This window comes from Chlamydomonas reinhardtii, chromosome 17 (assembly GCF_000002595.2).
Source record: "Chlamydomonas reinhardtii strain CC-503 cw92 mt+ chromosome 17, whole genome shotgun sequence".
In the NCBI taxonomy this organism is placed as follows: Eukaryota; Viridiplantae; Chlorophyta; class Chlorophyceae; order Chlamydomonadales; family Chlamydomonadaceae; genus Chlamydomonas; species Chlamydomonas reinhardtii.
In genome coordinates, this window is record NC_057020.1 from 2,620,420 (window position 1) to 2,648,195 (window position 27,776).

Genomic DNA, 27,776 nt, shown 5'->3' on the forward strand with positions numbered 1-27,776 from the left:
TCTCCCTCTCCCTCTCCCTCTCCCTCTCCCTCTCCCTCTCCCTCTCCCTCTCCCTCTCCCTCTCCCTCTCCCTCCCCTCCTCCCTCTCCCTCTCCCCCTGCTCCCCTCCCCCTCTTCCGCTCCCTCCCCTCCCCCTCTTCCGCTCCCCTCCCTCCGCTCCCCCTCCCCCCCTTCCGCTTCCCTCCCCTTCCCTCCGCTCCCCCCTCCTCCCCCTCTCCCTCTCCCCCTGCCCCTCACCTTGTGCAGCAGGTTGCCGCCGCGGACCAGCTCCTGCACGATGAACAGCGAGCCCGGGTTCTGGTCGTCCTCGTCGTCATACTTGCCGATGCCGTAGCATGCCACGATGTTCCTGTGGAGGGGGGCGCATGGCGTGTGTGCGAGGGGATTGGCTTCGGCGGATGTGCTGGAAGGCGTGTGATGGAGGCAGGGAGGGTGGGGCCTGGGGGCTGGGTGACGCATCGGTGTTGTGGGGTGGGGAGCTTGGTGGGGAGGTATGCTGGGGGCTGACTCAGGCGCCCAGTGAAGATAGTAGAAGACAAGGTGGGGATGGCCAACGAGCATGCCTACATCTGCTGCTACTAAGTGGTCATAATCATGTTCGCCAGGAATCTGAGAACTGGCGGGCAGGGTCGAAACCGTGCCCCAACACACACGCTCACCCCATCCCCCACCCCTTGGCCCAGCCGCCCCCCATGCCGGCCCCTTCGCCCCACGCCACCCGACACGTCCCACAGCTTCACACGCTACGTGTCGCTGCTTAAAGAGCGGCCGGCCGTTCGCACCTGTGGCAAATCTTTGTCATAATTTTCGCCTCTTTGATGAAACGCAGGCAGTCCGAGCGCCGTTTGAGCATGTTCTTCTTCAGAATCTTAACCGCCACCACGCTCTCTTCAAGCGTGTCCGGGTTGGTGTAGATGCCCTCATACACGCGCGAGAAGGCGCCCTCGCCAATGGGGTTCAGGATTTTTACCCAGTTCGCGTTAAACACGATGGACATAGAGCTCGTGTCATTTCGAAACGAGTCCTGGTGGCTGGGCGGCCTCCTGAAGGAGTTCGCGCGGTTAGAGAAGGACTGCTCGCGCGAGGTGCCGGTGGGAGTGCCCGGGCCAGGGCTCACGCCCACGCCAACCATCGGTTGCTGCTGCTGTTGCTGTGGTTGCTTGATCCATCGCGGGTCTAGTTGATACTGCACCGCGTCCATGGTTGGCCCTCTAGCCTGCGAGGGGTGAGACGCGCATGCCATTGTCAAGTTACGTATACGCGCTGACGCACACCCTGCCGGTTCTTCTACAGCATTCACCCAAAGCATTTCAGACATGTACCTGCCTATAGAGTTGCTCCAGCGAAGGCCGAGCTGAGAAACAGAAATGCAATGTCTGCCTCCTCCTCCGGCGCTCAGCGCTCTGCATAGACCAACCAGAGACCAGGATTTCAAGAAAGCGATATAATGCAGCCTAGAGCGCTGCGCGCCCACTTCTGAACTTCCTTGAGCGCTCGCCGCACAGGGGTCAAGACAATTACAGACATGCAGTTTACTCGCCTGGTAAGTGTCTACCAATACAACGCCCAAGCAGAGCACAGGCTGAGTGGGCTGCTAAAAAGTTGGTACAAAGCCGTGAGCGCTGCAAGTGTTGCAGTTGGCGCGTTGCAACTCTTGGTTCGCAGACGCTGCCCTGACTAAATTAACTGGGCGAGCGAGTGGGGAAAAACTTGCAGGACACTGTCAATGCCCATGCATCGGAAATCGGCCTTCCTGTTCAGCTGTAACCCGGCGCCTGGGATAAAGCCTCGCATTACAGCTCGCATCAATAGCAACTTTGTCGGCGTCTCACTAGGTGGGTGAAAGTTTTTGCCTTTTAGTATCACCACTCAGTTCGCACGCGTGTCGGGCCAAATGCCCACCCGCAGGCTGCTTGCAATTTGAACACAATTGCGCAGCATAAACTCACGGAACGCGCCGCATCAAATGGCGGGCGGCCAGACACGTCAACCAGAGCGTTTCGTTTCGGTCGGTGACTACCCCCCGGCCCCCCCCTGCCCTGGCCACGCGAGCAAAACGAGCGTCGCCAGGGTGTTCCGCTGTTAGCCCGTTCGTCAAGACTCGTGCCCCTCGCGCGCCGCCCAGCGCCGCTGTCCTCGGACCTATGCTGGAACGCGGCACACGACGCGACCCTGCATCATGGCTGATCATGCAACAAGCGCCTGGCTGTTACCGGTACTGCGTGTCTCTCTGCTACCAAATAAAGGAATAGACTTCCGTTAGCTGAAGCTACAATACAAACAGTGAAACAGCCGATTCGGCGGCGCTGCATAGCTTGCTGGTCGTGGTACTGTGCCTGCGCTAGGCTACCAGGTACCATCAGCTCCCACCCACCCAGCGCATCCCACACGTCCTCATCCACGGATTCGACGGTTGTAAACGCCTCCATAATAGCACCACTGTCGGTCATTAGCAGATCAGCCCCGTTTTAACCACCCAGCTCAGCGCGCACTGTTCCCCCGCGATCCTCCACCGCCCTCCCCGCCCGCCAGGGCCGCCGCCGCCGCCGCGCCACCGCCGCTCCCGTACGGCTGCAGCCCCGCACCTCCACCCTGCAGGTTCGTGCAGTCAAGGCAACACCGTTGTTAACATAAGCTCACTGCCACGCAAACGACCCTTGCAAGGACAGGCAAGCGCGTCGCACACCATCTTGTAACCACACACCCAACCTAGCAGACGACCTGCGCCCCCACTCCGCGCTCTATGGGCGCGCTTCAGGTTCTGGGTTTTGTGTGGGAGTGGAGTAGCTGTTGGGATCGGGGCAAACTAACGCCACCCCACCCCGCCCGCGCCCCGCCTGCCGCCTGGCGGCCCACCTGTGTGGTGGACGCCACGCTCTTGAGCAGCGTGCGCTTGCGCGTCTTCTCCATGGTGAGGATGTCGATCTTGCGCCGCCAGTCCACCAGCTGCTTCTCCAGCTCCGTCACCTCGTGCTTCAGCTTGATGTAGTCCATGATGGTGGGCGTGTCGCTGGGGGGTGGGGGTGGGGGTGGCGGGGCGGGCGTGAATTGGGGCGTGAGAGGGCGTGTGCGTGTGAGAGGGGGGTGGGCGCAGGGGCGGACGTAGCGGACGTAGGGGTGGGACCTGGGCAGGACTAGGGGTGCGACCTGGGCAGGAGGGGGATGGAGGCGGCGGGTTGCCATACCCAGGCATAGCCGCGGACACGCGTCCACCCACGCATGCCATTCCTTGACATGCTACCTCCCAACTGAACTGCCGTACCCCGGGCGAAGCCGCCCCGCCCCGCCCCCTGCTGCTCACATGTCCTCCTGCTCCAGCTTGAGGCGCCGCAACGTGCGCTCGCCGCGCCCCTTCTCGTCCAGCACGTTGCCAAAGTCCGCGTCGAACCGCGCCAGGTCCTGTGGGGGTTTGGTGAGGCGGTGGGCGGTGTGCAGGGCGGTAAAGTGAAGTGGCGCCGTGGCGACAGTCGTGGGCGGGTGGATGCGAGCTACGCACAGTTTACCGGCGCGCCCTGCTCCTGCCATAGATATGCTTGATAGCAATCGACAGCAACGGCGCATCGTGCACATGCATGAACGCTCGATTCCTTCCTTGACGGCGTAAACACGCACGCACGCCCGTAGCAGCAACACCCACGCACGCCCGTAGCTCGGCATACACGCCCGCCCGCCCGCACCTGCTTGCGCTCCGCGATCTGCTTCCTCAGCGCGTGCCCCGCCGCCACCATGTCACTCAGGCTGCTCTTGAGGTTGTTCAACACCTGCAGGCAGCCAGGCAGGCGGGCAGGCGGGCAGGCAGGGAGGAGGGCAGGCAGGAGGGCAGGCAGGAGGGCAGGAGCGCAGGATGCGTCAGTCCGCACGCCTATTCGGCAGCGGGCTTCCGCTGCGTTTCTCTTGATCTGACTCAGCACCCTGCCCACGACCCCTGCCCCTGCGGCCCTGTCCCGCACGCCCTGCCACCGCACCACGGCACCGGTAGCCGCTGCCGCGGCCCCACCTGCACCCGTGCGGCCCCCACCGTCCCCCGTGCGCCCCTACCTGCACTGTGCGGCTGGTGGACAACTTGAGTTTGAGCAGCTCGTTGTTGCGCTCCTCGATGCGCTCCATGTACTGCTGGTTCTCGATCTTGAGCTGGTCAAAGTCAACCAGGTGCAGCACCTGGAGGAATAGGCGGCGGCGGCGGCGGGGCGGCGGCGGAGGGGTTAGGGAGGTGTGGAAATGGAGGGCTGGCCAACCTCAAGGCGAAGGCAGCCAAGGCGTTTCTATTGGGATCTTGCGGCGGCGGGTGTCGTTGTGAGCTGGTTAATGTCTTTGCCAGCCCCCATAACTTGTCACGCGCCCATACTCGTCGCCAAACGCACCCCCACAACCAAACCCCTCGACCTAACCCCATGCATCTCCCGGCTAGCCCCTTCCTTGTTCTTACTCCTCAAGCGGTACCGGTAGTGCAAGGCAAGTCCCCTGCCCCCAAACAAAACAAAAGAGCCAAGCCCACCTCTCCCATCTCCTCCTTGTGCGCCAGCTGGTGCTCCAACTTTGTGATGAGCGCCTTGGTGGTGGTGTTCTTCAGCCGCAGCTTGTCGGCGGTGGCGTCCTTCTGACGCAGCTTGTCCTCGATGAAGCTGGGAAGCGGGACAAGTTGGGTGGGCGGGTGTGTGTGGGTGTGTGTGTGTGTGGGTGGGCGGATGGGAAGAGAAGGCTGGGGAGAGAAGGCCGGGGCGGAGCAGCTACGGTACATCAGGGAAATGAGTGAGGGTGTCCTTTTCCTGCAAGTCGGGAGGTCGCTGTCGCAGGTCGCACGCGTGCCTGGCCTGGCCGTGCCGCCAAAGCCCAAGTTGTCCTTCCCCCATGGTTTGGTTTAGTTTGGGCTGGTATCTACAACGTCCCCCCCCCCCGGGGTCCCACTGCCACCTACACTGCCCAAGCCCGCCCGACTACATACGGTGATGTACAACGACGCGCTTTTGCAGCTGCAGCTCTCCTTGCCGCGCGACTGTTTCCTTACGGGATTGGTTCAACGTTTACCCCCGGGGTCCCACCGCTGCTCCTCACCGGATCATCTTCTCCGCCACGATCTTGCCGGTGCGCGGGTTCTCGGCGGCGATGATGATGTCGCGCTTGAACTCGTAGGTGTCCTTCTTGGTCTCCGCGATGCGCATGTCCACCTCCTCCATTAGCGTGCGGATGTCGTCGATGTCCTTGTCGCCAGCCTTGCGGATCTGCGGACGCGGGTGCGGGGCGGACAGCTGCGGTGAGCGTGCTGGCGGCGGCACCCGCGCTACCCACCATTAACCAAACCTGCCGTACCGCCACGCGTCTGCCCTTGCGCACCCCCCGCCCTACCCTACCCTGCACTACCCTACCCACCCATCCACCCACCCACCCTACCCACTCACCGCCTCAATCTCCGCCTGCACCATCTCCACCTCCTGGCTGACCAGGTCGTTCTTCTCCTCGTCAGTCAGGGCCGCGAACTGCGCCGCCGCGCCGTCGCGCGCCGCCGCGATGCCGCCGCGGCTGGTGTTGGCGCCGGCGGGGCCGCCGGCGGCGCCCTTCTTGCCGCCCTTCTTCTTTTTCGAGGCGTCGTCCTCCGCCAGGGCGCCCAGTTTGGACATGTCCACCTGGCGCGTGAGGGAAAGGGGGCATGCAGGCGGATGGGCGTGAGGGCGGGTGGGGATGGAGGGGGGAGGGCGCGGAGGCGCGGGGTGGCATTCAGGGTGGCGTTCAGGGTGTGGACAGCACCGTTGCGCATGCGGCACGCGGCCGCTGTCAGGCCAGGCGCGCGTTATCTTAGGGCCGCGCGGCCTCCTCGCCGCGCATTCCTTCAATGTCCTTGTTCCTGTGTGGTAGATTCTGCCACCAGTCTCGCCGCTTGCATCACTGCCGCTGAGCACACACGCCGCAGCCCGCCCCCTGTCCCACGACCGCGACGGCTGCAGGCTTGCGCTCCCGCGCCCGTGTCGGGGCACAACGCATGGACAGCCCGTAGGGTGACGCATCCAACCGTGCGGCCCGACCCGCTCCTCCACTGGCGGAGATTTGGAAGTGGCGGCGCTGCAGCTGCATCGGCACAGAGCTATTGCCTTGCGCTTCCTGCACCCCGAGGCCCCGAGGTGAAAACGCTGCCCGCTGCCTCCTCCGCTCCCACGACCTGTTGCACGACCTGTTGCACCTGCCCTCTCGCTGTGCCGTGCTGCGCCTGCTGCCGCCTGTGCCCCTGAACCCCAAACGACGCGGGGCCTCCCAGCCACCCCTGCCGCCACCACCCGCAGGAAGGAATTCAGGCTGTCCGTCCAGAGGCCAGTGGCACGTCCATGCCCGCAGCACGCCCGCGCTACGCCAGCGCCGTTGCGGCCAGGGTCTTCCAGCCAGCAGCCACCAGCCCGAATGACAGCAGCCCCTGACCACGCCACCCGCATTCCGGCCCTTCGCTAGGGCCTGGGCTCCTCACCTTGGCTAGGAAGGCCTCAAAGAGCAGGTTTTCCCGCTGCAGGAACTCATTGTCCCGTAACTGTGGACGTGGACGCGGACGGAGTAGAGGCGACAGGGCGTTTGTCGTTGCACACAGGCATCACAGCAAGGCAGGAACCGGTGAGGCAGGAGCCCAGGGCCCAGTCGTGAAACGCAGCCCAACGAAGGGCCTCAGCTGGCAGGTGACGACGGCCGTGGGCGCGCCGGCCCCCCCCCTCTGGCGGTATGGCCGCTCCCACCCCTGCCCACGCCTGAACCTCAACCATCCTCGCTCACCAGTTGCTGCAGGTACTCCACGTGTGGGTCGAGTTGGTCGTCCCCATTGTCTTGGGGGAGCATTTGTGACCCCGACTCTGACATTTTCCTGCCCGGGACGCCGCGCGGGCGTCACCGCCCGCAAATTGCGTCTCTACTGCAATACGTTTGTTGTTATAGGCTGGCCAGTGAAAACAGTGCCGCGCACTGATGGCACAAGCTCCAAGCGCTCAGCGATCGTACTAGAATTGCAGGTCGTGCTTCAGAATGAATAAAGCTAGATGTTTCAATCGCTAAACGAGAAACTGCAGAGGCGCTCAGGTGCAGAGATAGAAGTTCCTTCGAGGTCGCAGTGCTTACGCTAAGTTTGTGTATTGCAGAAATGGTTGGTCAATCAGTGCTTCTACTTATTGAGCCGCCCGGAGTCACAAACTCTTTCAGGCATTGTAAGCACTCGGCACGGAGTTCTGTGTGGTCCCCCCTCCAGACTGCCGCGGCCCCCGCGACTTTCCAACATGCCACATCCCGAGATTCTCGGCGCGCATTAGGTGTTAGGTCCCCAAAGATTGATGGTCCCGTGGCGTGGCAGAGCGTGCAGGTCATTATTGGCCAACCCCGCTCGCACATCCTTTCAGCACGCCTCTCCACCATCCCCTCTGCAGACTGAGCAAGCAGCTCCCCAAGCGGCCAAGATCCGACCCCACCGCCCTGCAAAGCATGTCTCTAACGACGCAGGCGTTTGTGCGAGGATGCACGCGCTGGCTCGCTGGCTGTGCATGCGGACCAACGGGTCCGTGGCCCGAATTCCAGCTATCGGGCCCGGAACTCGTGGGCATAAATAGTTTTGTCCCATATCTTACCTCACCACTAAATAGCAGAATGAGTCATAAGTTTTAATAATTTTCGGCGTGTTGACCTCACGTTTCAAACTGCCGGGCTTTCACTATGTTACGCAGCAGTTTGGCAACGACTACGCAAACAAAATTCTCTCGAAAATCTCAAGTTGCCAACGGCGCTGTGCTTGCGGCGTGGTCTCGCGGGCGCCTGGCTCCATCGGCGATGGCCGTGGCCGCGGTGTCAGCGGACGCTTCGCTACTCCGGCGGTTCGGCATTGGAGACGCGCACTGTCATCCACAGGTGGGGGTTCAAGTCTCATGTGGGAGGCCTTGAAGGCGGAGGCCAGGAGGCGGCCATGCCGGCCCCACGAAGTCGTGGGGAGGCGAGGGCCGCCGGCCGTGCACGCCAGCGCAGCGTGTTTCCCAGGATGGTCGCAGTGGATTTCATCGGGCAGCTCTGTCCATTGCACGGACCTGCTTGCCAGCGCCGCTCTCATGTGCTGCCACCTGCAGCGGGGTCTTGCGGCCACACCGCCAATGCGCGCCTTTACCCTGCGCCCAGTACGCCGCCCTGCCTCTTCTCCCTCCCCACCCTCCCGCCCGCTCCATCTCCCGCTTCCATTCATTCCTTACCTTACTGTCCCAATGCTTATCTCTCGAAAACAACAACTGGGGCACCCCGCTCGCAGGATGATGGCGAGGACACCGCGCGCCGCATCCTGGCCCTGTCCGCGGCGCACGTGGCGGTGATGGGCACGCGGCTGGGCGACTGGGCGGACGTGGAGGCACTGGCGCAGGCGGCACCGCACAAGGCAGGGAGCCGGGGGGCGTACGTAGGGGACGTAGGGGCGTGGGGTTTAGGGGCGTGAGAGCGTCAAACTGGGAGCGAGGCCCGGAGAGACACTGGCACCGTTGTTCGGTCGCTTTCCTAATGAGGTGCCGATCCCCGCCCAAATGTATATGTGCCTAAAGACGCATTAACACACACACACACACACACGCACACACACACACACACACACATCGTTTTGTTGGTTTTTTAACACACGCACACACACAACCGCATACGCACACAAACGCTCCCTCGCACAGGTGATTCCCTGCTTCGGCGTGCACCCCTGGTTCGCGCACCGGCACGCGCTACATCCCGACCAGGCCACCCAGCCCGCGGCGCTGCTGGACGCGCCCGCCAACGGCCGCGACAGCCCCGACCGCCACCCGGCCCTCTTGGCGGCGCTGGGCCCGGGCGGCGACTTGGCGGTGGCCGCGCCGGAGCAGTGGCGGCCGCGGCTGCGGGAGCTGCTGCTGCGGCACCCGCATGCGCTGGTGGGGCGGAGGCGGTGGGGTGGGCGGAGGCGGTGGGGTTAGCCTGGCGAGGTTGGGTGAGCCCGTGTGGGCAGAGGCGCCAAAGCACCAGAGCACTAGGGGCCCAGGGCACAGGGGCAGGTGATGGTGGGCGGCACGGCTGGCGGAGTCCGCGTTTGTGGATGTCCCTGCCATGCGACTGCATGTCTACCACAACGCGCCTCCCTCAGCGCCACGCTCCTTAACCCACCCCCGCCAGCATTCCCAGCCTCATTCCCTCCCCGCCAGCCCATCCTCCCCCGCCCCCATCCCACCCGCCCCCACCCCACCCCGCAGGTGGGCGAGTTCGGCCTGGACCGGGCGGCGGTGGTGCCGGGCAGCCGCCTGCAGCCGGGCTGGGACCACCAGCTGGCGCTCACGGAGGCGCACCTGGCGCTGGCGGCGGAGCTGCGGCGGCCGGTCAGCATGCACTGCGTGCAGGGCTACGGCCACCTGCAGGTGCGGCCTGGGGGGGAGCAGGGGTGGAGCGCAGGTGTGTGTGGGCGGGGGAGTGGGCGGTATGTGCCCGGGCCCAATGAAGAGGTCCCATCATTATCAGGAAGCCCACCCAGGAGGCTGGGAGTGGAAGACTGGGCTGGGAGGGGGATTGGGGGTGGGGGTTGTAATTACCAGCCCCAAAACCAAAACCAACAAAAACGAGCGAAGCACAGGCAGAGGCGTTTGTTGGGGGGTAGGCGGCGTGGGAAACCAGACCGTGACAGATCGAGGCGCAGAACCAGGGACCTGTCCACGGAGGGCTTTCAAGCATTTCATGGGGAAGGGGGAGGGTTCGCTGGGGCGCGGCTTGAAGGCGGGGCGTGGGCTTGTGAGGCCACCGCTGACTCAGTTGTTGTGCGGTGGGGCTTGGGACCTGTACGGCCACACACGCGGCCACACGCGGCCACACGCCCACAGGACATGCTGCGGCGGCTGGGGCCTGAGGGCTGCCCGCCCAAGATCATGCTGCACAGGTGGGCGGTGGAGGGGGTGGAGGGGAGGAGGGGCGGAGGGGGTGGAGGAGGGCGGTGTGCGGGACGTGGGTGGAGCGGGTGCAGGAGGGCGGCGGTAGATGGGCGCAGGAGGGCGGTGGGCGATAGATGCCTCACGGTGTTGAGGGTGCTGCAGCGGAACAGCTGCATGCCGTTATGTTGTAGCTAGGTGCCATGTGCTAGGCCTGGCCAGCAGTGTAACGTATCGGTATGCGGTACGCAAGCGCCCCTGCCCCTCCCCCTGGTGCCCTGCGGCCCTCTCGCTGACGCAGCTACGGCGGCAGTGTGGACTTAGTAAAGGGCTTCACGCGGCTACCGGGCGGACTGGGCGAGCGGATCTACTTCAGGTGGGTGCGCGTTATGAGCTGTCAACAGTCGGGGTCCATCAGGGGCGACACCAGGGCGGCTTTGCGGTGTGCGCTGGTTGCGCCGTTGTGGAACTAGGCACCTACACGTGTCCGTGCTGAGTCGCCGTGCCTGTTTCCCCGGGGCCAGAGACCCAGAGGCTATAGATGCAGCCACCTCTCACTAGGCACACACCTCCCCAGCATACGAGGAGGCACACCACGGCACACCTCGGCACACACCGCGCTGCTGTCGCCGCCCCCCTTCACTACCCCGACCCTCCGTCCTCCATGAATGGCTTACGCCCGACCCCACCCGCGCCGTACTTGGTATTGGATTAAATACCCCACACACACACACACACACACATACACACCGCCTCCCACGCAGTTTCTCTGACGTCATCAACGGCCGCAAGCCCGGCCAGCGCGCCAAGCTGCTGCAGCGGCTGGCGGCGGTGCCGGCGGAGCGCCTGCTGCTGGAGAGCGACCAGAACTCGCCCGCGGGTGAGAGCGGCCGAGGGGGGGTAGCCATCCATGGGATGGTGTGTATCAAATATGAAGTGAAGTGCCCGGGGGGGGGTGCGAGAGTGTGTGGGTTGTGTTGTGCGCTGGGCTGCATGTGTGTGCGACTCTGTGCACGCGTGTATGTATGTTAGAAAGTACGTGTACGTGTGCGTGTGGCAACTTGCCCGCGATTACGGGAAGGGATTCAGGGTGATGGCGCTGTACGGTGGGGGAGCCAGGTTTACCCAGGGAGTTGAGAGCATGTGCAGTTGACAGTTGTTTACATTGCAATATTGCATGCGCCCGACGTCTGGGGCGAATGCAAGAAGCGCAGTCCCGATGCCACCATATGCGCCCGCTGCCCCAGGCTGCCCGTGCGCTCCTACCTGTCCGCACTAGTTGATCCTCTCTGCATCCCTGGCCACCCGCGCATACCCGCCTGTGCGGCGGATTCCGTAGCGGCCGTATGGAATTCTGAGCCAAGCAACATCTAGTCATATGCACAGCATCATGCTGAGAACCCAAACCACAACAACATTGAACAGCTTTGGCCGCAGCCCTGACAATCTCGGTAACACACGTTACGCGCTCCGGAGAAAACAACCAATCTACCAACATGCACATACGGAGTACTCGGGACTCCAAAACAACACTCGCACAGCTTCTCTCAGTTCTTCTCACAACTCCTCTCGCGCTGTCAACTGCAGGCATCGACAGCGGCCTCGTGTACATTCTGGAAGCGGTGGCAGAGGCGCGCGGTGTCAGCGTGGAGACTGCCGCCGAGGCCGCCGCCGCCACCTTCCAGGATTTCTTCCAGAGCTGCCTGGCCGCCATGCATGCTACAGCTATGGGTGCCAGCAACGGCTGCAACAGTGGCGATGGCAGTAGCAGCAGAAATGGCAGTGGCGGCGCGGAGGAGGGTGGCGACCTGGCGGGGTGTGGCGGGGTCGGGAAGGGAGGGGGCGGGGCAAGTGAGTTGGGGAGACAGGCGTAGGCAGCGGCGACCGGTCAGGCGACGTAGACACGAGCAGACGTTCTCAGGGGCCCCACACAGGGGCGAGGCAGGTGTAGGTGCTGTAAGAGAGGACGTTTATGCGCGTATGCGGCAGTGGGGTTGTGCTCGAGTCGCAACCAGTGGTGACGAGGCGGGGCGGGTTATGGCGCGGCTGAGTGCAGGTGGTGCTTGCGCGTGTGTGCATCAAAAGAAGTCAACCGGCAGTCCGGTGTGTGGTGGCGCTACGCGTCTATGGTGCGCCCGACGGCTGGCGTGTGCCCACACGAGACGTGGAAGCTCCCCACCTCCCCCCCCCCCCGCGTCTCCCAAGCACTGACCTCGCAGCTACTAGTCCATGCCACCAGCCGCACCACTACCGGTACTGCCCAGCAGCCCAGAACCCACACCCCAGCACACACACCCCAGCACGCACACCCCGGCACGCACACCCCGGCACGCACACCCCAGCACGCACACCCCGGCACGCACACACACACACCGGCACGCACACCCCAGCACGCACCTTCCTGCGCCTTGACGCGCCGCCCGCCACCCAAGAACTGCCGCTGCAGTGGCGCTGTGGCCAAACACGGCGTGCACCCACGGCGTGCACCCACTCATGCAGTCCAGCCGCGTCAGGCGGAGACGCCGCTGCTGCTGCAGAGTCTGCGGCTGCAGGCAGCTGCTGGCACCAAACCCCACGCCGGTGTCTATTGCGTGCCGTGCCGCGGCTTCCTCCCATGCGGCCCCCTCCATCATGCCTTGCGGCAGCTCGCTGCTAGCCGCGGCCAACCGCTTCCCTGAAGACCCCCACTGCAGCGCGTAGCACACCTCCCATCTCCATGTGAATGTAACTCCCCTCCTTCTTCTTCGCTCCCGCACCACTCTCTCCCTGCAAACACAAACACGCTCGCCCCTCCCCCTCTCTCTCTCCCTCTCTGTGTGTGCCAGCAGCTTTGCCAGGCGCTGGTCCATGCTGCCCGCACCACTTCGCCTCACGCCCTCTCGCTCACTCGCCCCAGCATCCCACAAGCCCTCCCTCCCTCCATTCCTCAGTCCGACCCTAGCTCCTCATCCATGCCAGCCCCGGCCCCCGCCCCGGCCCCCGCTCCCGCCCCTGATGACCCCGCCGAGCACCAGAACTGCTCGTGCTGCCGCCGCCGGCTGGCCACCACCACGCCGCCGCAGCCGCCGCACACGTAGCTGCTGCCGTCAGCCAGGGCGCAGCTCATGAAGCCCTCCCGGCCCGTCTCCTGCAGGGGTGAGGAGCACGGAGCAGGAGGGCAGAGTCACGGTGGTTGCGCGCGCTGCAGTATTGTGCGTGCGCCAGGCATGACGATGACAGGTTGTTTCTGCTGCATACGTTTGCCCGCCAAGTCCTCGTCATGTGTCAGGAGAGAGAACCAAGGAAAAAGTCGACACTGTCGTGTGTTTTGGTGTGTGAGAGAGAGAGCACAAGGAAGGACAGAAGTGTGCGTGTGTGTGTTGTGGGCCCTGCCCCAGCGCCCAGTCCTCCGCAGCAGCCCACCGCGGGACTCACCGACAAGATGGGCGCGTGCGGCTGCCGTCCTAGCTCCCCGCCGCCTCCCGACCAAGCACTTGTTGCTTCCTCCACGCCCCTGCCCCAACTTGGGCCCCCGCCTGCCACTCCCGGCCCCGCCGCCGCCGCCGCCGCCACAGCGCCCGCGCCGCCGCTCGTGCTCATGCTGTCGTCACTGTGCGCCACCGCCGCCCCTGCGTGCTGGGCGCCAGCTGTGCCTGCGGCGTGCCAAGGCCCCGCCTGTCGTTCACGAGACAGGCAGATGCAGGCGCTTAGGATATAGATAATGAGCCCAGAGAGGCGGCCTAGGCCTCCAGGGCCTAGCGCCACACCCGTGCCGCCGCCCCCGCGACAACACAACGCACGCAGAATGTGACCGTACAAGTTGTTTTTTGCCCATGATAGCTTGCTGGCTATTGATACTACTTCAAGTCAGCAGGGCGTCAAACGCACCTGCGGCGGCTGGCCCTGACCCGCTGGCGCATTGAGGCTGGCCCGGGCCAGCATGTCTGTGAGCTCTGCCAGCGCGTTGCGGGCGCCGCCCGCGGCAGGGCTCTCCGACGTCAGCTGACTCAGCACCCTGCGTGTGCGGATGTGTACATGATGTCAACATGTGGTAAGACGCGAGGGCGGCCCGTGCACGACGGGGCGGCTGCTCGGCGGAGGGACAGGGGCGTGGCGAGGGGGGCGGGAAGCGCCGGCGGGCAAGCTGCGCACCTGTTCAGGGCTGGAGCGGCTGCTGCCTGCCCGCCAACTGCTTGAAGTACCGTGAGCACAAGCTGCGGAATCGGGAAAGCTCTCGAGACGTCAAGGCATCGCTGCGATGACTGCTTATGCGCGGGCTCCTGTGCAGCTGCAAACGCATACAAGCTGAAAGATACCCACCCGCAATGCATGTGCCGGATCGCCAGCTGAAATAGCTGTGTGAGCGGCTCTCAGGAAATTTGCAAGTGCAGCCTCGTCCAGTGCTGGCTCAATCCCGCTCATGATTATTTCGCAAATTGGTAAATGTATCCAAGAGTTATTTGGATGGCAGGTAGGGGGCGAACAAGCAAAGGTCGGGTTGAGCTATGTCGCGCGCTACGTGGTCCATGTGGTTTTTAGCGAACCTTGCGCATCTCGTGTATTACATATCCATGCTATTATCAAAGATAGGGGGCGCGTCACGCCGGCCGTGTCGTTATGCGGCCACCATCTACGGCTGTAGCCCGATCGGTGCTACTGCGTGCCAGAGTGGGCACACAAGTGCTGGACCCCAGGCAGGACCTGGGACGACGTGCGGGGTACCTCCTTCTCAGCCGCTGGCCCGTGTATGCTCTTGCCTGTCAACGTCTACGCTGCGCATCATGGGATGATGGACCATGCGAAGAAGGGGACAGACATGACGCGGGCTCAGCATAGGCGCATAGCAGAGTGTGAGGGCATTAGAGAGGGGAAGTGATCTGGTTGTGTAACCGGCGTTACTGGAAAGACGACTCTGATGACGCGCTGCAGTCACTCTCCGGGCGCCCGGCCAGGCGATAGCACCTCACAGACACCACGACGCCATGCAACTGCGAGCCGAACGGTGTGATCGCGCGCTGCAAGCAGGAAAACAGCGTCCAGCGATTAGCCCGGAGCAGAGGACCCGTAGAATGCAATCGGAGTGCAGCAAAGCATTGCCGAGGCGACAGCGTGGCAAGGGCACGGACAGCCCGAACAGACAGAAGTAGGACCCGATCAGGGGTGCCCTCACGGGGTAATCCCCAGGTCCCCTGCTGCAGAAGGTCAGCGCTGCTTGGCCTTGTCCGTGTCCATCAGTGTCCCACGCGCTGTGCTCCTCAGGCAGGAGCTCATGGCCCGGCCAGCCCGGCCTGCACCGCGGGAGCAGCCCTGCCACTGCGGGGCGCAGCCACGCACGCCCACTCACCCGCTGTCACCCGCCCTCACCCACCCTCGGGCGGAGCCTGGCCTGCTGCCCAAGTGCGTCACACAAGCCCACGGGTGACAAGCAGGGCCGGGCTCTCTGCCTCGCAACGAACGCGGCGGCTAGTGCCACGGTGCTGCCCCTTCAAGCCGTGAGAGGGTGCCATGGCACTGGCCAGTGCCATGGCCGACTTAAGGCTGAGCGGCTGAGCCGGAGCCACAACGGAGCTCCCGAGGTGCTGTTGCTCTGGTTGAGGTGCTCTGAGTCACAAAGTAGCTCAAGTTGGCCAGAGCGCACCAGGAGTGCGGAGCGCACCCCTGCACATTGCCCTGCACCAGGGGTGCAGTGAGGACGGAGAGCTGGAGAGACGGATCGGTAGATTCACACTTGATTGTAGGACCCCGCCACTCCGACGATATCCTTAAGCAGTCAAGCACTCTACCTTTCCGCCTCAGAAGCCACTCAGCAGTCATGAAGTCGCTTGACCCTGGCAGCGGAGACGCGTGACACACTGGCCATATCCCACAGCTGCCCCAGACCATGGACAGAACATGTGCCACCCTCCACTCTCCAAACTGTTCTCCGAACAACCTCCACCACTCGATATCAATAGCTTCAGCCGCGCTCAGCGGCAGCGCGCAGGCGTATGCGCCCTCACTCTCTCCTGCGTCGTCGCGGCGCAGATGCAGTGACCTGGAGAATGCCCATCACCGAACGACACCAATCATGTCAAATCAAACCTCGCCACACCGTAACTCACAGAAAGCACGTCCAACGCAGCTTCATTACAGCGCGTGTAAGTACACCCAGGCTTCTGGGCAACGTGCTGCTGACACGTATTACAGCCCCCCCTGCAAATGCGGCACAGCCTCGCCATTCCACTCCCGGGCCCGCACACACATGTCGGAACTCAACTTGCGCGCCGCCGGTTGCCCCGTGCCCGGAGAACGGCACTGCCAGTGCTAGCTCGGCCAGCACACAAACCCACACATACACACACTGCCGAGCTCCATCCACGGCCGCTGGCAACATCCCTCCATTCCTCTTCAATAACGAGCCCTGCATGGCCCTCTTGCAATCCCGCACCTCGATTTTGATTGCTACTTTTATTATTACTGACACAACCCCCCGTGTAAAGTCGTCCGCAGTAAGTTCCCAGGGCTCCAAAACCGAAACATGGTGGCCAGCTTCATTGGAGGACACCTCCGGCCCACAGCTGACCCACACCCACGTCAGCCTGCATGCCTCAGGCAAGGCACGGGCTGATGGGGTCAGACGGGGGCGCGTGCACTGCGGCGGCGTGCGTGCCACGCGGGCCCCTTCCACACCCACACAACCCCGCTCTACGCTCAGTCACTCCCCCCCCCCCCCCCAGCGTACTGCCTAGCATCCATGTTCGTGCTGCATCACTGCCCCTGCCTCTGCACCTGCCAGGGTCAGCCCAGGGACGGCGACCAGGCGGTGCCTGTGCAACATGCGGGCGGGCCCTTGCCTCCATACCTAATACGGTACCGCAATCGTTCAATTATACACAATATGCCCAAGGGTTTTGCTCGCCACCGACACAGCACCTTGGCAAGCCACCGACCACATACGTGACCGCAAGGCACCCCTCGCACAGCGCCCCAGACCTTCGCCCGCTCGGCCCTGCCCGCCCCGTCTAGCCGGCCACATAGACACAACCACTTCGGAGACAACCGGTCAGCAACAATCCGCACGACACGTCCATTCCGTGACGGAGGACAATGCCGACTTTTCCATACCCACAAGGGATTGTATGAGACACCCGCAGAGAGGCCTTCGCAGCCAACAGCCCCATGCACCCCCACCACATCTTAGTTATAGCTTGAAAGAAAAGATCTTGGATCCCGTCAGGCTGCAGGCTGCCGCGGCTGCTGCGCCGACCGAAGCACCAGTGCACTGAATATCGGGAGGAGCCAACGCGTTGCCGGATGAGCGGTGGCACACCGCATTATTCTTCGCGCCACATGACACATGACAGAAGGATGACGTGCTCAAAGACAGACGCACGGCCCGTCAGGCAACCGCCACGGCCCGTCAGGCACCCAAAACGTGCACAAACCAACACATGCAGCAGAACAGCACACCGGCAGTCTTTATCAAGCCTCCCTTAAACAGCGCACAAACTTCCGAGTCGGCGGTGATTGCCCGCCACAGTGCGTGCACTGAAAAACCGTGGGTAGCTTTCCCCATGGTAGTAGATTGGATGATGCTCTCGCTGGGTCATGCAATTGATCGCCAAAGTCAACGCGATTGGGATAGCACGATCATCATGACCCCAATTGGGTTCGTTGCGAGCCCCATCGTGTATTCAGTTACGACGAGAGACCAGAAGTATGCAGTAATCAGTAATAAAGCAGGGTCAAACACGAGACACACGCTGACGCACACGCTCACACCAAGTTGTGAGCCCGCGTGCTGTGTGATCTCAACACCCCATGCGCCTGCACTCAGCCGCCCAGGCAAATCCGGTGATGGGCGTGCGCGGCGCACCCGATGCGGCGTAACGCCACCGAGGCCAGCGGCGTGCGTCTCTCCCGGGACCCATCGGCACTCGTCACAAGCGCCTAGCAGGCCACACGCGCTAGCGCACAACCACACACACACACACACACACATACACACAAAACACACACGCGGGCTCTCGGGCAATTCGTTTCGTTTCAACATACACAAAAACAGGTGAGCAACTCCAGTGTTGGCCGGGTCTTCTTCCGTTTATGTTGTAGCAGCACGCCAAGGCTCACGCGCTCTGCCGCAGCCGCCTCGCTGCCCTGTCAACGCAACCCAAGTCACGTGCCGTCGCTGCCCGGTGCCCCCCCCCACCCGCCTTCGGAACAGCAGCACCAAGCGCTAGCAGGCAGCGCCAGGCAGCACCAGGACGGCGCCAAGACAGCACCAGGACGGCGCCAAGACAGCACCAGGACGGCGCCAAACACTGGCTGTCGACCGCCAGCGCTGCGACGTCGGCGCAGTGGCGAGGCGCGGCGACATCCGGCCGCGGGGGCGAGCCGTCGCGGCCGTGGCTGCACCGCGCCACAGTGGTCCTGCCGCAGCGCCCGGGACCCGACCATGCGGCCGCCGCCGCCGCCGCTGCGCATCCCTCGCCGGGGTCCTGCCGCCGCCGCCGCGACCCCGCACGCCTGCCGTCTGCCCTGGCGCCGCCCGTGCCGCCGGCCGGCTCCGACGCTGTGGCTACGACGTGACCCCGCCCCGCCCCGCCCCGCCCCGCCCCGCCCCGCCCCGCCCCGCCCCGCCCCGCCCCGCCCCGCCCCGTCTCGCGGCTGCCGCCCCGCCACGCCCCGCCACCGCCCCCCTGCCGCCCCTTGCTGCGGGCTCTGCTCCACTCGCGCCCTCCTCCCTGCCGTGGCGCTGTCAGAGCGACGGCAGCGGCTCGCCGTTGAGTCCGCTGATGGCGGTGCTGCGCTGGAAGGACTGCAGCACCAGTGTGAGCGGCTCCTCGCGCCACACGTGCCGCCACGCAGTCCATTTGCTCAGGTCGCAGCCCAGCTCGCCTGTGGTTGGGAAGTCAAACGAGTCGGCGAGTCAGCCGGGCGAGGCGAGGTGAGGTGCAGCTCTCAAGCGCACGCATATGTACACACGCACACGCACGTGCGCACACCGGCTTTGTGTGTTGCTTCCCTTGTAAATAAGTACGCACACGCACACAGACACACACACACACACGCACACATATGCACGCACACGCACCGAATCGCTCCAGCTGTTTGCGGAAGCCGGGGTTGGGCATCACCCAGGGCCGCACGCGGTGCACGCGGCGGAAGGCCTCGTCGGCTGTGAGGTGGTGGCGCCACATCAGCCAGCCCATCACCACCGTGGCGCTGCGGGACACGCCAGCCACGCAGTGGACCAACACACTGCCTGCGGGGGGCGTTGGAGAGGTGGAGAGGGGTTGAGGGATGAAGGTGTGTGTATGTGTGTGTGTGTGTGTGTGCGTGTGTGTGTGTGTGTGTGTGTGTGTGTGTGTGTGTGTGTGTGTGTGTGTGTGTGGAGATGTCAGGAAGCAGTCCCCTGTATTCCCCTGTACTGGGATCGACACCGTGTGCATGCAAGGTGCGCACGCATGCGCTGTCCGCCCCCCGCCCCCCGCTGCCGCCACCGCCCGCTCCCCCTCCTTTTCCTCCTCCTTCTCCTCCTCGCTCACCCCCGCTGTCGTGCGCCTCCCGTATGAATTCGAAGCAGCGGCTGAAGTGCGCCACCAGGTCCTCGCCGGGCGCGTCCGCCACCTGCACGCCGCGGTACAGCAGCCCCTCGCCCGCGTGGCTGGGCGTCAGGCCCTCAGCCACCTGTGCGTGTGCGCAGCGCAGTGTGTGTGTGTGTGTGTGTGTGTGTGTTAAAAAACGAAACGAAAGCCCGTGTGTGCTGTGTGTGTGCGTGTGTGTTAAAGAGCACAAGGAAAACGTTGCGCAAAGACAGTGTATGCGATGCAGCAAAGCGACGGTTTACGGATGTTACCTGAAGTTACCTCGCATACCTGCTGCGGTGAGCCGCCGGTCTTACCAACCGGAAATCGCGCAACCCCCGCTACTCTAACCTCGAGGGGGGAATTACGGTAGTGTCCACACGCTCTCAAGGGTGCAAACCCATGCATGTGCGTGTGTGTGTATGTGTGTGTGCGTGTGTGTGTGTGTGCGTGTGTGTTTTGAAAGGGAGATTACATGCCCGAGCCCAAGGCTTCCACCCCGGCGCCGCCCTTCCACCCAGGCTCGGGCACAAAACCTTGCCCCATCCCTATCCAGTCGCTCCGTCCTCCACAGCCCCCCACCAGCCCTCCAGTGGGCCGCCCCACCCCTCCGCCCCCGCCCCTCCGCCCCCCCCTGTTTCCTTACGGGATCAACGTTGACCCCCCCCCCCCCCCACACACACACTGACACACACCTGCAGCACGTGGCTAATGCCCGCGGCTTTGAGTCCGTCGTAGTTGTGCTCCGTAGCCATGGAGCCGATGTACAGCTTGTCGTCAACCTGGTAATAAGACACGTTCACACACACGCACAAGTGTTCAGGGAATCAAGGGAATGCTGGTCTACAGAATGGCTGATGGGAGCGCGGCGCGAGCCTGGCTGCGCGCCTGCCGGGCGGCCAGGGCCCCCCTCCCCTCCCACCCCTCTCATGCGGGGGAGCCACGTCCGAGCCACGTCAGAGCCAGCAGCGCGGAGCAGGGCGCAGCAACGCGTGGCGAGTCACCTTTTGTGGCGTGTCGTCTAGGCTCTCCCATATTTCATCCTGCGGGTTGGGTGTCGCGGGTGGGTACGGTCAACCATGGTGGGTATGGTCGTGGTGCTGTGTTGTTGGAGTTTGTGCGGGAGCAGCGGCAGGCGCGTTAGCGGTGCTCCGATACCCCGCCCCACAGCCCGTCAGCGGAGGGATGCGCGTGTATGCGTGTGCGCGCGCGCGTGGGAAACGGGCCGGGTGGGCGCCGGGGGTGACTAATGGGCCTCAAATGCCGTGTGTTGCGTGCAACGCAGGCGCTGGCAGCGCCTCCAGTGCTTCCCCGCATCGCCGCCGAACCCATCCACCAGGTAGGCTGGGGGCAGCGCCGGGTCGCACCGCGGCATCGAGGCCGGGGAGGCTGCGCGCTGAATAATTCCCGGCGGTACACAGGAAGCGCCGGTGACAAACAGCACGGGTGCGCGGGCCGTCCTCACGCCTTCCGCCAGACTGTGAAGTATGCTAAGTACCGGTTACAGCTGGCATTGGATATCCACGTCTCCTGGCCACCATAATGTGGCGATTCCCAGAGGGGACCGCTCCCACTGGGGAGCAGTAAGATATGAGCATGACGATTGGTAGCGCGAGCCAACGTGGCTTCCTGTACCGACTGCATTTGACTCTCCATGCAGCGCATTTGATATTGCTGCTGACGAGTTGCTGCACTCCGAGACGCAACTCGGCTAGGTCCCACACCCCGCTTCACGCTGGCTGAATTGCCGACAAGCAATCCCCAGTAGCCAAGAGCCCACACATACAGGCCAAACCTGCTGCGCCACGGCGCGCAACCGGCTGCAGCGCGGACTCGGCAATACCACTCGCACACTTGCCACTTGCCTCCTCGTCCTCCTCGAGCCAGGAGTCGGAGTCGCTTTCATCTTCCTTTGGTGGCTTGTCTTGTGCTTCGCCATCAGCAGAAACGTTCTTTGAGTCCTCCGCCATAGCCCCAGTGAAGTTCATATGAGTTTTATTTTAGCCTTGTAACAAGTCCTTGTTGTCTACGCTAATTAGGGGAACATAGATGCACACGCGCAATGCAGTATAGGTGCCTGAGCTCAGTTGCAATTATCGCGATGGACAACAGTCGCACAGTTTGTCAAGTCTGCGTTTGACGCGAAGTCACCTGCTACCTGTAATCTAGCAGCTCGTCTGTGATGCCCAAACAACAAAACTAAGAACGGCAGCCTGCAGCGGTCATTCTGGCTTTGGCTGCTCTGAACTTGCTAAGTCAAATGAGTTTTAGCTACATACAGGATATTTGAATAGTTTCATGATGTTTGCAGCGGCATAACGGTGCTTTCTCGCCGCGCAATTGCGGTCAGCAGCAGGTCGCTCGGCGTCGCCGTCGAATGCGGTGGTAGAAGGATCTCCAAGTCGTGCGCTAAGTCACAATTTCCCGTAAGGGCAGCAAAGGACCTGGCGCCAGGACCCCTGTCACGGTGCGTCTGCTCCGCCGCAGACCTCGCTTCTCAGCGCACTCCAAGCTTGTTGGCCCAGCGTAGCGCGCTAGGCCGAGTACGACCCTCCACTCTGGCGTGCTCAGCTTCTCGACTGCTGCAGCTGCCGCCCGCCGCAGCCGCTGCCCGCTGTGGACCTAGCGCGGTGGCACGGGCCGTGCTCAGGTGCGCCGTGCAGCTCCCCCGCCCCAGTGGCGCCGTCGCCAGCCCCGCAGCCGCCGCGGCGCTGACGGCGGCGGCACGCGGCCGAGACGCGACAGCCATCACAACTGCTGCAAGATCAGCATCTACTGCAGCCTCTACAACCTTAGCAGCACCGCACGGGCTTCAAACCGGGGCCATCCAGGCCATGTCTGACCCTGCGGCCCCGGCGGCGGCGGCCGCCGCCAACGCCGCTGCCGACGGCGCCGCCGCCGCACCCCAGCCGCCGGCTCGGCGCAAGCCCATGGTGGTGATTGTGACGGGGCCCACGGCTGTGGGCAAGACAGCCATCAGCCTGCAGCTGGCGCAGCGGCTGCGCGGGCGGGCGGCGGAGGCTGAGGCGGGGACGGAGTTGGAAGCTGTGGCAGCAGTGGTGGCGGAGGGGGGCCGGGGCGAGGTGATCAGCGCAGACAGTGTGCAAGTGTATCGCGGCCTGGACGTGGGGTCAGACAAGGTGAGGGCGAGGGGGAAGGCACGTGTGGGTTGCGAGTGTGACGAGATAGGGTTTGGCATGCTGCCCTGCCTACGAACCTGTACGTCAGCATGTACGTGAAAGTGAAAGTATCGGAACCGATCGCACACCGCAGTGGCATGCCGCCCAGAATCCCAGATGCAAGCTGAGCTCTGCGGCCCTCCCCCCCTGTCCCGCCCGCCGCCATCGTGTGTGTGTGTGTGTGTGTGTGTGTGTGTGTGTGTGTGTGTGTGTGTGTGTGTGTGTGTGTGTGTGCGTGTGCGTGTGTGCGTGTATTGTCCACCCGGCTGCCCGCCCTCAGCTGCCTGTGTGCGAGCGGCAGGGCGTGCCGCACCACATGATCGACGTCCGCGACCCACTGGAGGTGCGTGTGTGCGGGTGTGTGTGTGTGTGCGTGAGGAAAGCACACAAGTGTGTGTTTGGGTCGAACAAACGTACTGCCGTTTATATCAGTTGCGTATGCCGTGTCATAGGGCGGTGCGCGTGGGCGGTGCGAGTGGGCGGTGCGAGGAGGCGCGGCTTGGCCGAGCTGGGGTCACGTTTCGCTAGATGCGCCTTGTGTGTATGTTGGACGTGCCCTGAAACACAAACATACGCGTGTCGTGCCCCCATTATAATTGGCATAAACTGCCCCCGTGCACACACACAGGATTTCTCGGCTGGCGAGTTCTTTGAGTGCGCACGGCCCGTGGCGGAAGACATCGTGCGGGTGGGTGCGCGGCCGCCGGGGCTGACTGACTGGCTGACTGGCTGGATGGATGGGTGTCTGGCGCCATTAGGAGTTCCTTGCCTCGGAGAACGGCGGGTGGTACGTATGGCGGCGCGGCCTAGCGCAGGCTTAGAGCGTAGGCAGTTTTGGGTTAGTCCTTGAGCAGGCAGGCGGGCAGGCGGGCGGGCGGGTGGGCGGTGGCACAGCGCATGGCGCGTGGTCTTCGCCTGTGCCGGGCCTGTCGCTTACACCGCGCGCCCTACACCCTTCCTGCGCACGCACGCCTCTCGGGGCCTCTCACTCTCTCTCATTCAACCTCCACATCCACCTTCGCCCCTCACAATGTCGTGACCCCCCCCCCCCCGCGGTGCCCGCTGTGTACCTCTGGACGTCGGCACTTCACTTCATATTTGATACACACCATCCCATGGATGGCTACCCCCCCCCCGGCTCGGCCTCCCCATGCAACGCTGCTCCCCCCCACCCCCCACACACACAGCGTGGCGGCGTGCCCCTGGTGGTTGGCGGCACGGGGCTGTACCTGCGCTGGTTTGTGGTGGGCAAGGGCGGCGCGCCGAGGGCCACGCCGGAGGCGCTGGCGGCGGTGGTGGCGGCCATGCAGGCGGCCTGGGCGGCGGCGGCGGAGGACAAGGCGCGGCGGCGGCAGCAGCAGCAGCAGGCAGCAGGCGGCGAGGGCGAGGGCGAGGGTGTGGGTGCGGGTGTGCCTGAGGGCGAGGCCGCAGCGGCTTCGGCGGCGACGGGGGCGGCGGTCGCCTCGGCGGCGGCGGCGGCTGTGGCGGCGTCTCCGACGGCGACGACGACTGCGGAGGCGCTGGCTGCGGCGGCAGAGGCGGCGGGCGCGGCGGGCGGCCTGACGGAGGATGAGAAGTGGGAGGCGGCGGCGGCGCTGCTGCGGGAGTGGGGCGACGAGGTGGCGTACGCCAGGTGCGGTTGTGGAGCGGCACTGTGTGGTTGTGTAACAAAGAGCATGAAAGAGTCCCTGAACCGCCACCGCCCGTCGTTGTCGCTCCCTCACTCTGCTCCCTCACTCTGCTCCCTCACCCTGCCCTCTCGCCCTGCTCCCTCGCCCTGCTCCCTCACCCTGCTCCCTCACACTGCTCCCGCGACGCCCCGTCATGCCCTGCTGCCGCACCCCGCTGTTGCACCACACGCCACCAGCACCACACACGCTACTGATGCCACACCCTGCTGCCACTGTCACTGTCACTGCCACTGCCACTGCCACTGCCACTGCCACTGCCACTGCCACTGCCACAGGATCCGGGCTGAGCGCAACAACTACTACCGACTGGAGCGGGCGCTGTCCATCCTGGCCATGCACCCCGGCAGCCGGCTGGCAGACTTTGAGCCCAAGCTGGATGCGCCGCTGGCGGACCTGGACTACGACTTCAGGTGGGGGCGGTTGGCGGCGACAGCCGTTGGGCGGTTGGTGGTTGGCGGTTGGTGGTTGGCGGCGGCGGTTGCACTGCGTTTGGGGCAGCTCTGCAAATCCAGCCGCCTCTCCCAGCTCCTTGAGCTTCTGATCGATACCCCTCCCGACATGAGTGTGCCATGTTTCCCTCTCCCCCTTGCTTCGTTTCTGCTTGCGTGCGCAGGTGCTTCTTCCTGCACCGGCCGCGCCTGTCGCTGTACGACCGCATCGCGGCGCGGGTGGAGGACATGGTGTGTGCGCCCGGCGGCGGGCTGCTGGAGGAGGCGGCGCTGCTGCTGCGCCTGGGGCTGCAGCCGGGGGACAACATGGCGGCCAAGGCCATTGGTGGGGGGCGTGGCGTGGCGTGCCGCGGGGTGGCGCGGAGTGGCGTGGCATGGTGTGGTGTGGCGTGGCGTGGTGTGGCGTGGCGTGTGTGCGGGTGTTCTCACCGGTCACGCCAGCACACACAGCTCACAGCTGCGACCGCATGCGGCTGCGTGCGGGCTGCGCGCTGGCGCTTGCCGCTGAAGGCTCTGCAGGCGCGCGTGCCAGGCACCACACCCACTACCACCCTCACGCCCTGGCCATCCTCCCCACCACAACATAAATTATCACCCATCACATAATACACTCACCACCCCACTCACCCCGCTCACCCGACCCACCTCACCCCACTCACCACCCACCTCACGCCACTCACCACCCACCCGGGACGCCGTCGGTCATCGGTACGCACAACACCACACCTGCTGTCTACTTCGCTACACTTCTCTGTACCGATCCTTGCAACCACCCTCCCCGCCTCCCCTCCCCCCCCCCAGGCTACCGTCAGGCCATGGAGTGGCTGCTGGCCGCCCGCGCCGCCGGCCGCCGCGTGGGGCTGGTGCAGCTGGCGGCGCTGCACTCCGCCATATGCCAGGCCACACACAAGCTGGTGCGCGCGCAGATGACCTGGTTCAGGTGAGAGGGGCGGGGGGGGGGAGGAGAGAGGGAGGAGGGTGAGGGATGTGGTGTGCGTGCATGTGTGTCCTTAAGTTGTTACCGTTTTGGGCCGCTGAAGTTGCAGTACTGTGCGCGCACAGCAGTGCCACCCGTTCCAGCCTGCCCGGGGTCCCCAGTCTCCCCACAAGCAAACACACACCATGCACACGCGCCATACACGCCCATGCCATACGCAAATATTTACACATGTATTTATGCATGTAATAAGTATACACGCATGCACACGCCCTCACACGCTCCATGTTTGCAGGGATGACTCCATGTACAAGTGGGTGGACGTGGAGGGCCGCACCGTGACAGAGGTGGTGGAGGAGCTGTGCGGGGAGCTGGCCAAGCCGCTGCACGAGGGTGGGTGGGCGGAAGGGGCTGGGGGGCTGGGGGGCTGGGGGGCTGGGGGGCTGGGGAAGGGGGTTGGAGGGGTAACCGTGAGGGGTAACTCTGAAGCCCACATTGGAGGGAACTCCAGGGAAGGGGCGGGGGCGGGGGCTGGGGGCGGGGGCGGGGGCTGCGACCTGAGCGGCGGCGTACCTGTACACTGGTGATGAGAGGGGCACACATGCTGGGAGCATTCATATGCTGGGAGCATTCATATGCTGGGAGCATTCATATGGCCCGGCCGACGAAAATTCCGCGAGGGCATTCTGTGTGTGTCTCGCGCAGGCGGCTGCGGCGACAGCGGGCGGCTGAGCAAGGAGGAGCAGAAGGCGATCATGCGCTACCGACCCAAGCTGCGCATCCTGACGGAAGCCGCAACAGCTGGCGCCGCGGCGGCCGCAGCCAAGGCAGACACCGCCGCGGCAGCGGCCTCTGCAGCAGCGGCACCCGCGCCCGCTGCAGACGCCGCATCACCCGGTGCGACTGCGGCGGCGCCGGCGCCGACGCCGGCGCTGGCAGAAGCAGCAATCGGCCAGCGCGGCCAGACAAGTAAACCGTTCCGGCCCAAGCCAAAGAGCAAGGCGCAGCTTGCGGCGGAGGCGGCAGCCGAGGCGGCGGCGGAGGCGGAGCGGCTGCTACAGCCGCTGCTGGACCGCATCAATGACGTGCTACTGCCGGGTCTGCCCGAGGAGGCTGTAGCCAAGGCGACGGCGCGGGCGGCGGCTGGAAAGGGTGCTGGGGGCGAGGGAGGGGAGGAGGAGGAGGAGGGCGGCGGCGCGAAAGGCGGCGGCAAGCGGCCACGTGGCGATTAAGCGACAAATGAAGGGTGGGGTGTGTTCGAAAGTCCAACTGTCCAAGACATATCGTGCGAATTGACAGGAGAATCAGGGAGAATGCTCCCAATAGTTGCCGGTGGTCTCTGGTTGTAAGGGTGAGCCGAGTACCCTGCCGAGCCAACTTCTGGCTGCTTGTGCGGGGGTTCGAAGCTGGCTGGGGCGGGTCGCCGCGGCAGTCCAGATGCCTGCGGTGGGGGATGGCAGATGCCTGCGCGACCCCGCGCCATCAGCGCGGATGCCTGCGCGGGGCATTGCAGATGCCGCGGCGCCCCTGCCTCTGAGCTGCCTATTGTAGCCACCGCAATAGGGTCTGGAATGGGTAATGGGCAGTGTGTAAAGGTACGTATGCACATGTAATTGGTAACAGCACCGGCACCAGTTCCAATACCAGCACCAGCACCAGTTCCAAAGGCATTGCTGAGCCGAGAGCCCGAGACTATCGACTATCGACTCGAGTGTCGAGGGCTTGGACCATGCTGGCCTTTACCCGCCTTTACTGAGTGCCTTTACTAGGGGGGACTAGCTAGGGAAACCCCTACCGCTACGCAGTACCCCGGCTTGCCCCTCCCCCCTCTCCAATCGCGCACCATCGCAAGGCCAGGGATGATGGGAGAAATTTGGTGCGAGCCCTCAGTGGACACAGGGAGACCGGCCCAGCAGGGGCTCGTCGTGGGGGCTTCTTAAGGGAGACTTGCCCCCTCCCCCGAAGAGGGAGGGGCGACCAACAGTGGTGGACGCACGCGCCGGGTCGAGCGGCAGTGGCGGCAGTGGCGGCGCGCGTGGCGGGTGCGGACGTGGCAGGCGCTGGGACTGGCCTCGAAATCGCCTGCCTGTGACTGCCTGTGGTGAATCG

General features: G+C 64.3%; 6 protein-coding genes across 8 annotated transcripts in view; 2 read left to right on the forward strand and 4 right to left on the reverse strand.

The window, feature by feature from the left end:
• The window catches only part of CHLRE_17g717100v5 (uncharacterized protein), a 9,329-nt gene extending 7,648 nt beyond the window's left edge, over positions 1-1,681 (reverse strand). The window contains exons 1-4 of one of the 2 annotated variants that reach the window (XM_043072186.1): positions 1,541-1,681; positions 1,327-1,403; positions 783-1,216; positions 238-349 (exon numbers count right to left, since the gene is read on the reverse strand). In XM_043072186.1, coding sequence (XP_042914644.1) covers positions 238-349; positions 783-1,201 — 531 coding nt within the window. In that variant the 5' untranslated portion in view covers positions 1,202-1,216; positions 1,327-1,403; positions 1,541-1,681. Of the gene's footprint in view, positions 1-237; positions 350-782; positions 1,217-1,322; positions 1,404-1,540 lie in introns of both variants that reach the window. The other variant, XM_043072185.1, reaches the window with a different exon arrangement.
• A 100-nt stretch (positions 1,682-1,781) lies between these two features.
• Positions 1,782-7,151, reverse strand: CHLRE_17g717150v5 (uncharacterized protein). The gene is made up of 10 exons (XM_001703690.3): positions 6,748-7,151; positions 6,452-6,511; positions 5,397-5,621; positions 5,053-5,219; positions 4,496-4,622; positions 4,039-4,158; positions 3,678-3,761; positions 3,302-3,399; positions 2,857-3,010; positions 1,782-2,592 (listed from the first exon to the last, which is right to left on the reverse strand). Exons 1-10 carry the CDS (start codon positions 6,829-6,831, stop codon positions 2,482-2,484), a joined length of 1,230 nt encoding a protein of 409 aa, XP_001703742.2. The 5' UTR covers positions 6,832-7,151; the 3' UTR covers positions 1,782-2,481.
• A 440-nt stretch (positions 7,152-7,591) lies between these two features.
• Positions 7,592-12,023, forward strand: CHLRE_17g717200v5 (uncharacterized protein). Of its 2 annotated transcripts, none has more exons than XM_043072187.1 (8): positions 7,592-7,863; positions 8,252-8,374; positions 8,655-8,888; positions 9,204-9,365; positions 9,822-9,877; positions 10,168-10,242; positions 10,631-10,746; positions 11,454-12,023. In XM_043072187.1, exons 1-8 carry the CDS (start codon positions 7,786-7,788, stop codon positions 11,738-11,740), a joined length of 1,131 nt encoding a protein of 376 aa, XP_042914648.1. In that variant the 5' UTR covers positions 7,592-7,785; the 3' UTR covers positions 11,741-12,023. The 2 variants fall into 2 exon arrangements, with proteins under 2 accessions (XP_042914648.1, XP_042914647.1); XM_043072188.1 differs by lacking the exon at positions 11,454-12,023 and adding an exon at positions 10,956-11,013.
• CHLRE_17g717250v5 (uncharacterized protein) lies at positions 11,015-14,381 on the reverse strand. Its single transcript, XM_043072189.1, has 6 exons — positions 14,166-14,381; positions 13,998-14,059; positions 13,734-13,860; positions 13,281-13,520; positions 12,264-12,993; positions 11,015-11,674 (listed from the first exon to the last, which is right to left on the reverse strand). Exons 1-5 carry the CDS (start codon positions 14,265-14,267, stop codon positions 12,793-12,795), a joined length of 732 nt encoding a protein of 243 aa, XP_042914646.1. The 5' UTR covers positions 14,268-14,381; the 3' UTR covers positions 11,015-11,674; positions 12,264-12,792.
• A 1,214-nt stretch (positions 14,382-15,595) lies between these two features.
• Positions 15,596-21,441, reverse strand: CHLRE_17g717300v5 (uncharacterized protein). The gene is made up of 6 exons (XM_043072190.1): positions 21,277-21,441; positions 20,416-20,454; positions 20,107-20,193; positions 19,373-19,514; positions 18,919-19,089; positions 15,596-18,722 (listed from the first exon to the last, which is right to left on the reverse strand). Exons 1-6 carry the CDS (start codon positions 21,379-21,381, stop codon positions 18,583-18,585), a joined length of 684 nt encoding a protein of 227 aa, XP_042914649.1. The 5' UTR covers positions 21,382-21,441; the 3' UTR covers positions 15,596-18,582.
• A 100-nt stretch (positions 21,442-21,541) lies between these two features.
• Positions 21,542-27,292, forward strand: CHLRE_17g717350v5 (uncharacterized protein). Its single transcript, XM_043072191.1, has 9 exons — positions 21,542-22,551; positions 22,871-22,933; positions 23,219-23,278; positions 23,778-24,223; positions 24,557-24,691; positions 24,895-25,055; positions 25,532-25,670; positions 25,963-26,060; positions 26,373-27,292. The coding sequence occupies exons 1-9, from the start codon at positions 22,246-22,248 to the stop codon at positions 26,897-26,899; spliced, it is 1,935 nt and encodes a 644-aa protein (XP_042914650.1). The 5' UTR covers positions 21,542-22,245; the 3' UTR covers positions 26,900-27,292.
• Positions 27,293-27,776: the final 484 nt, after the last annotated feature.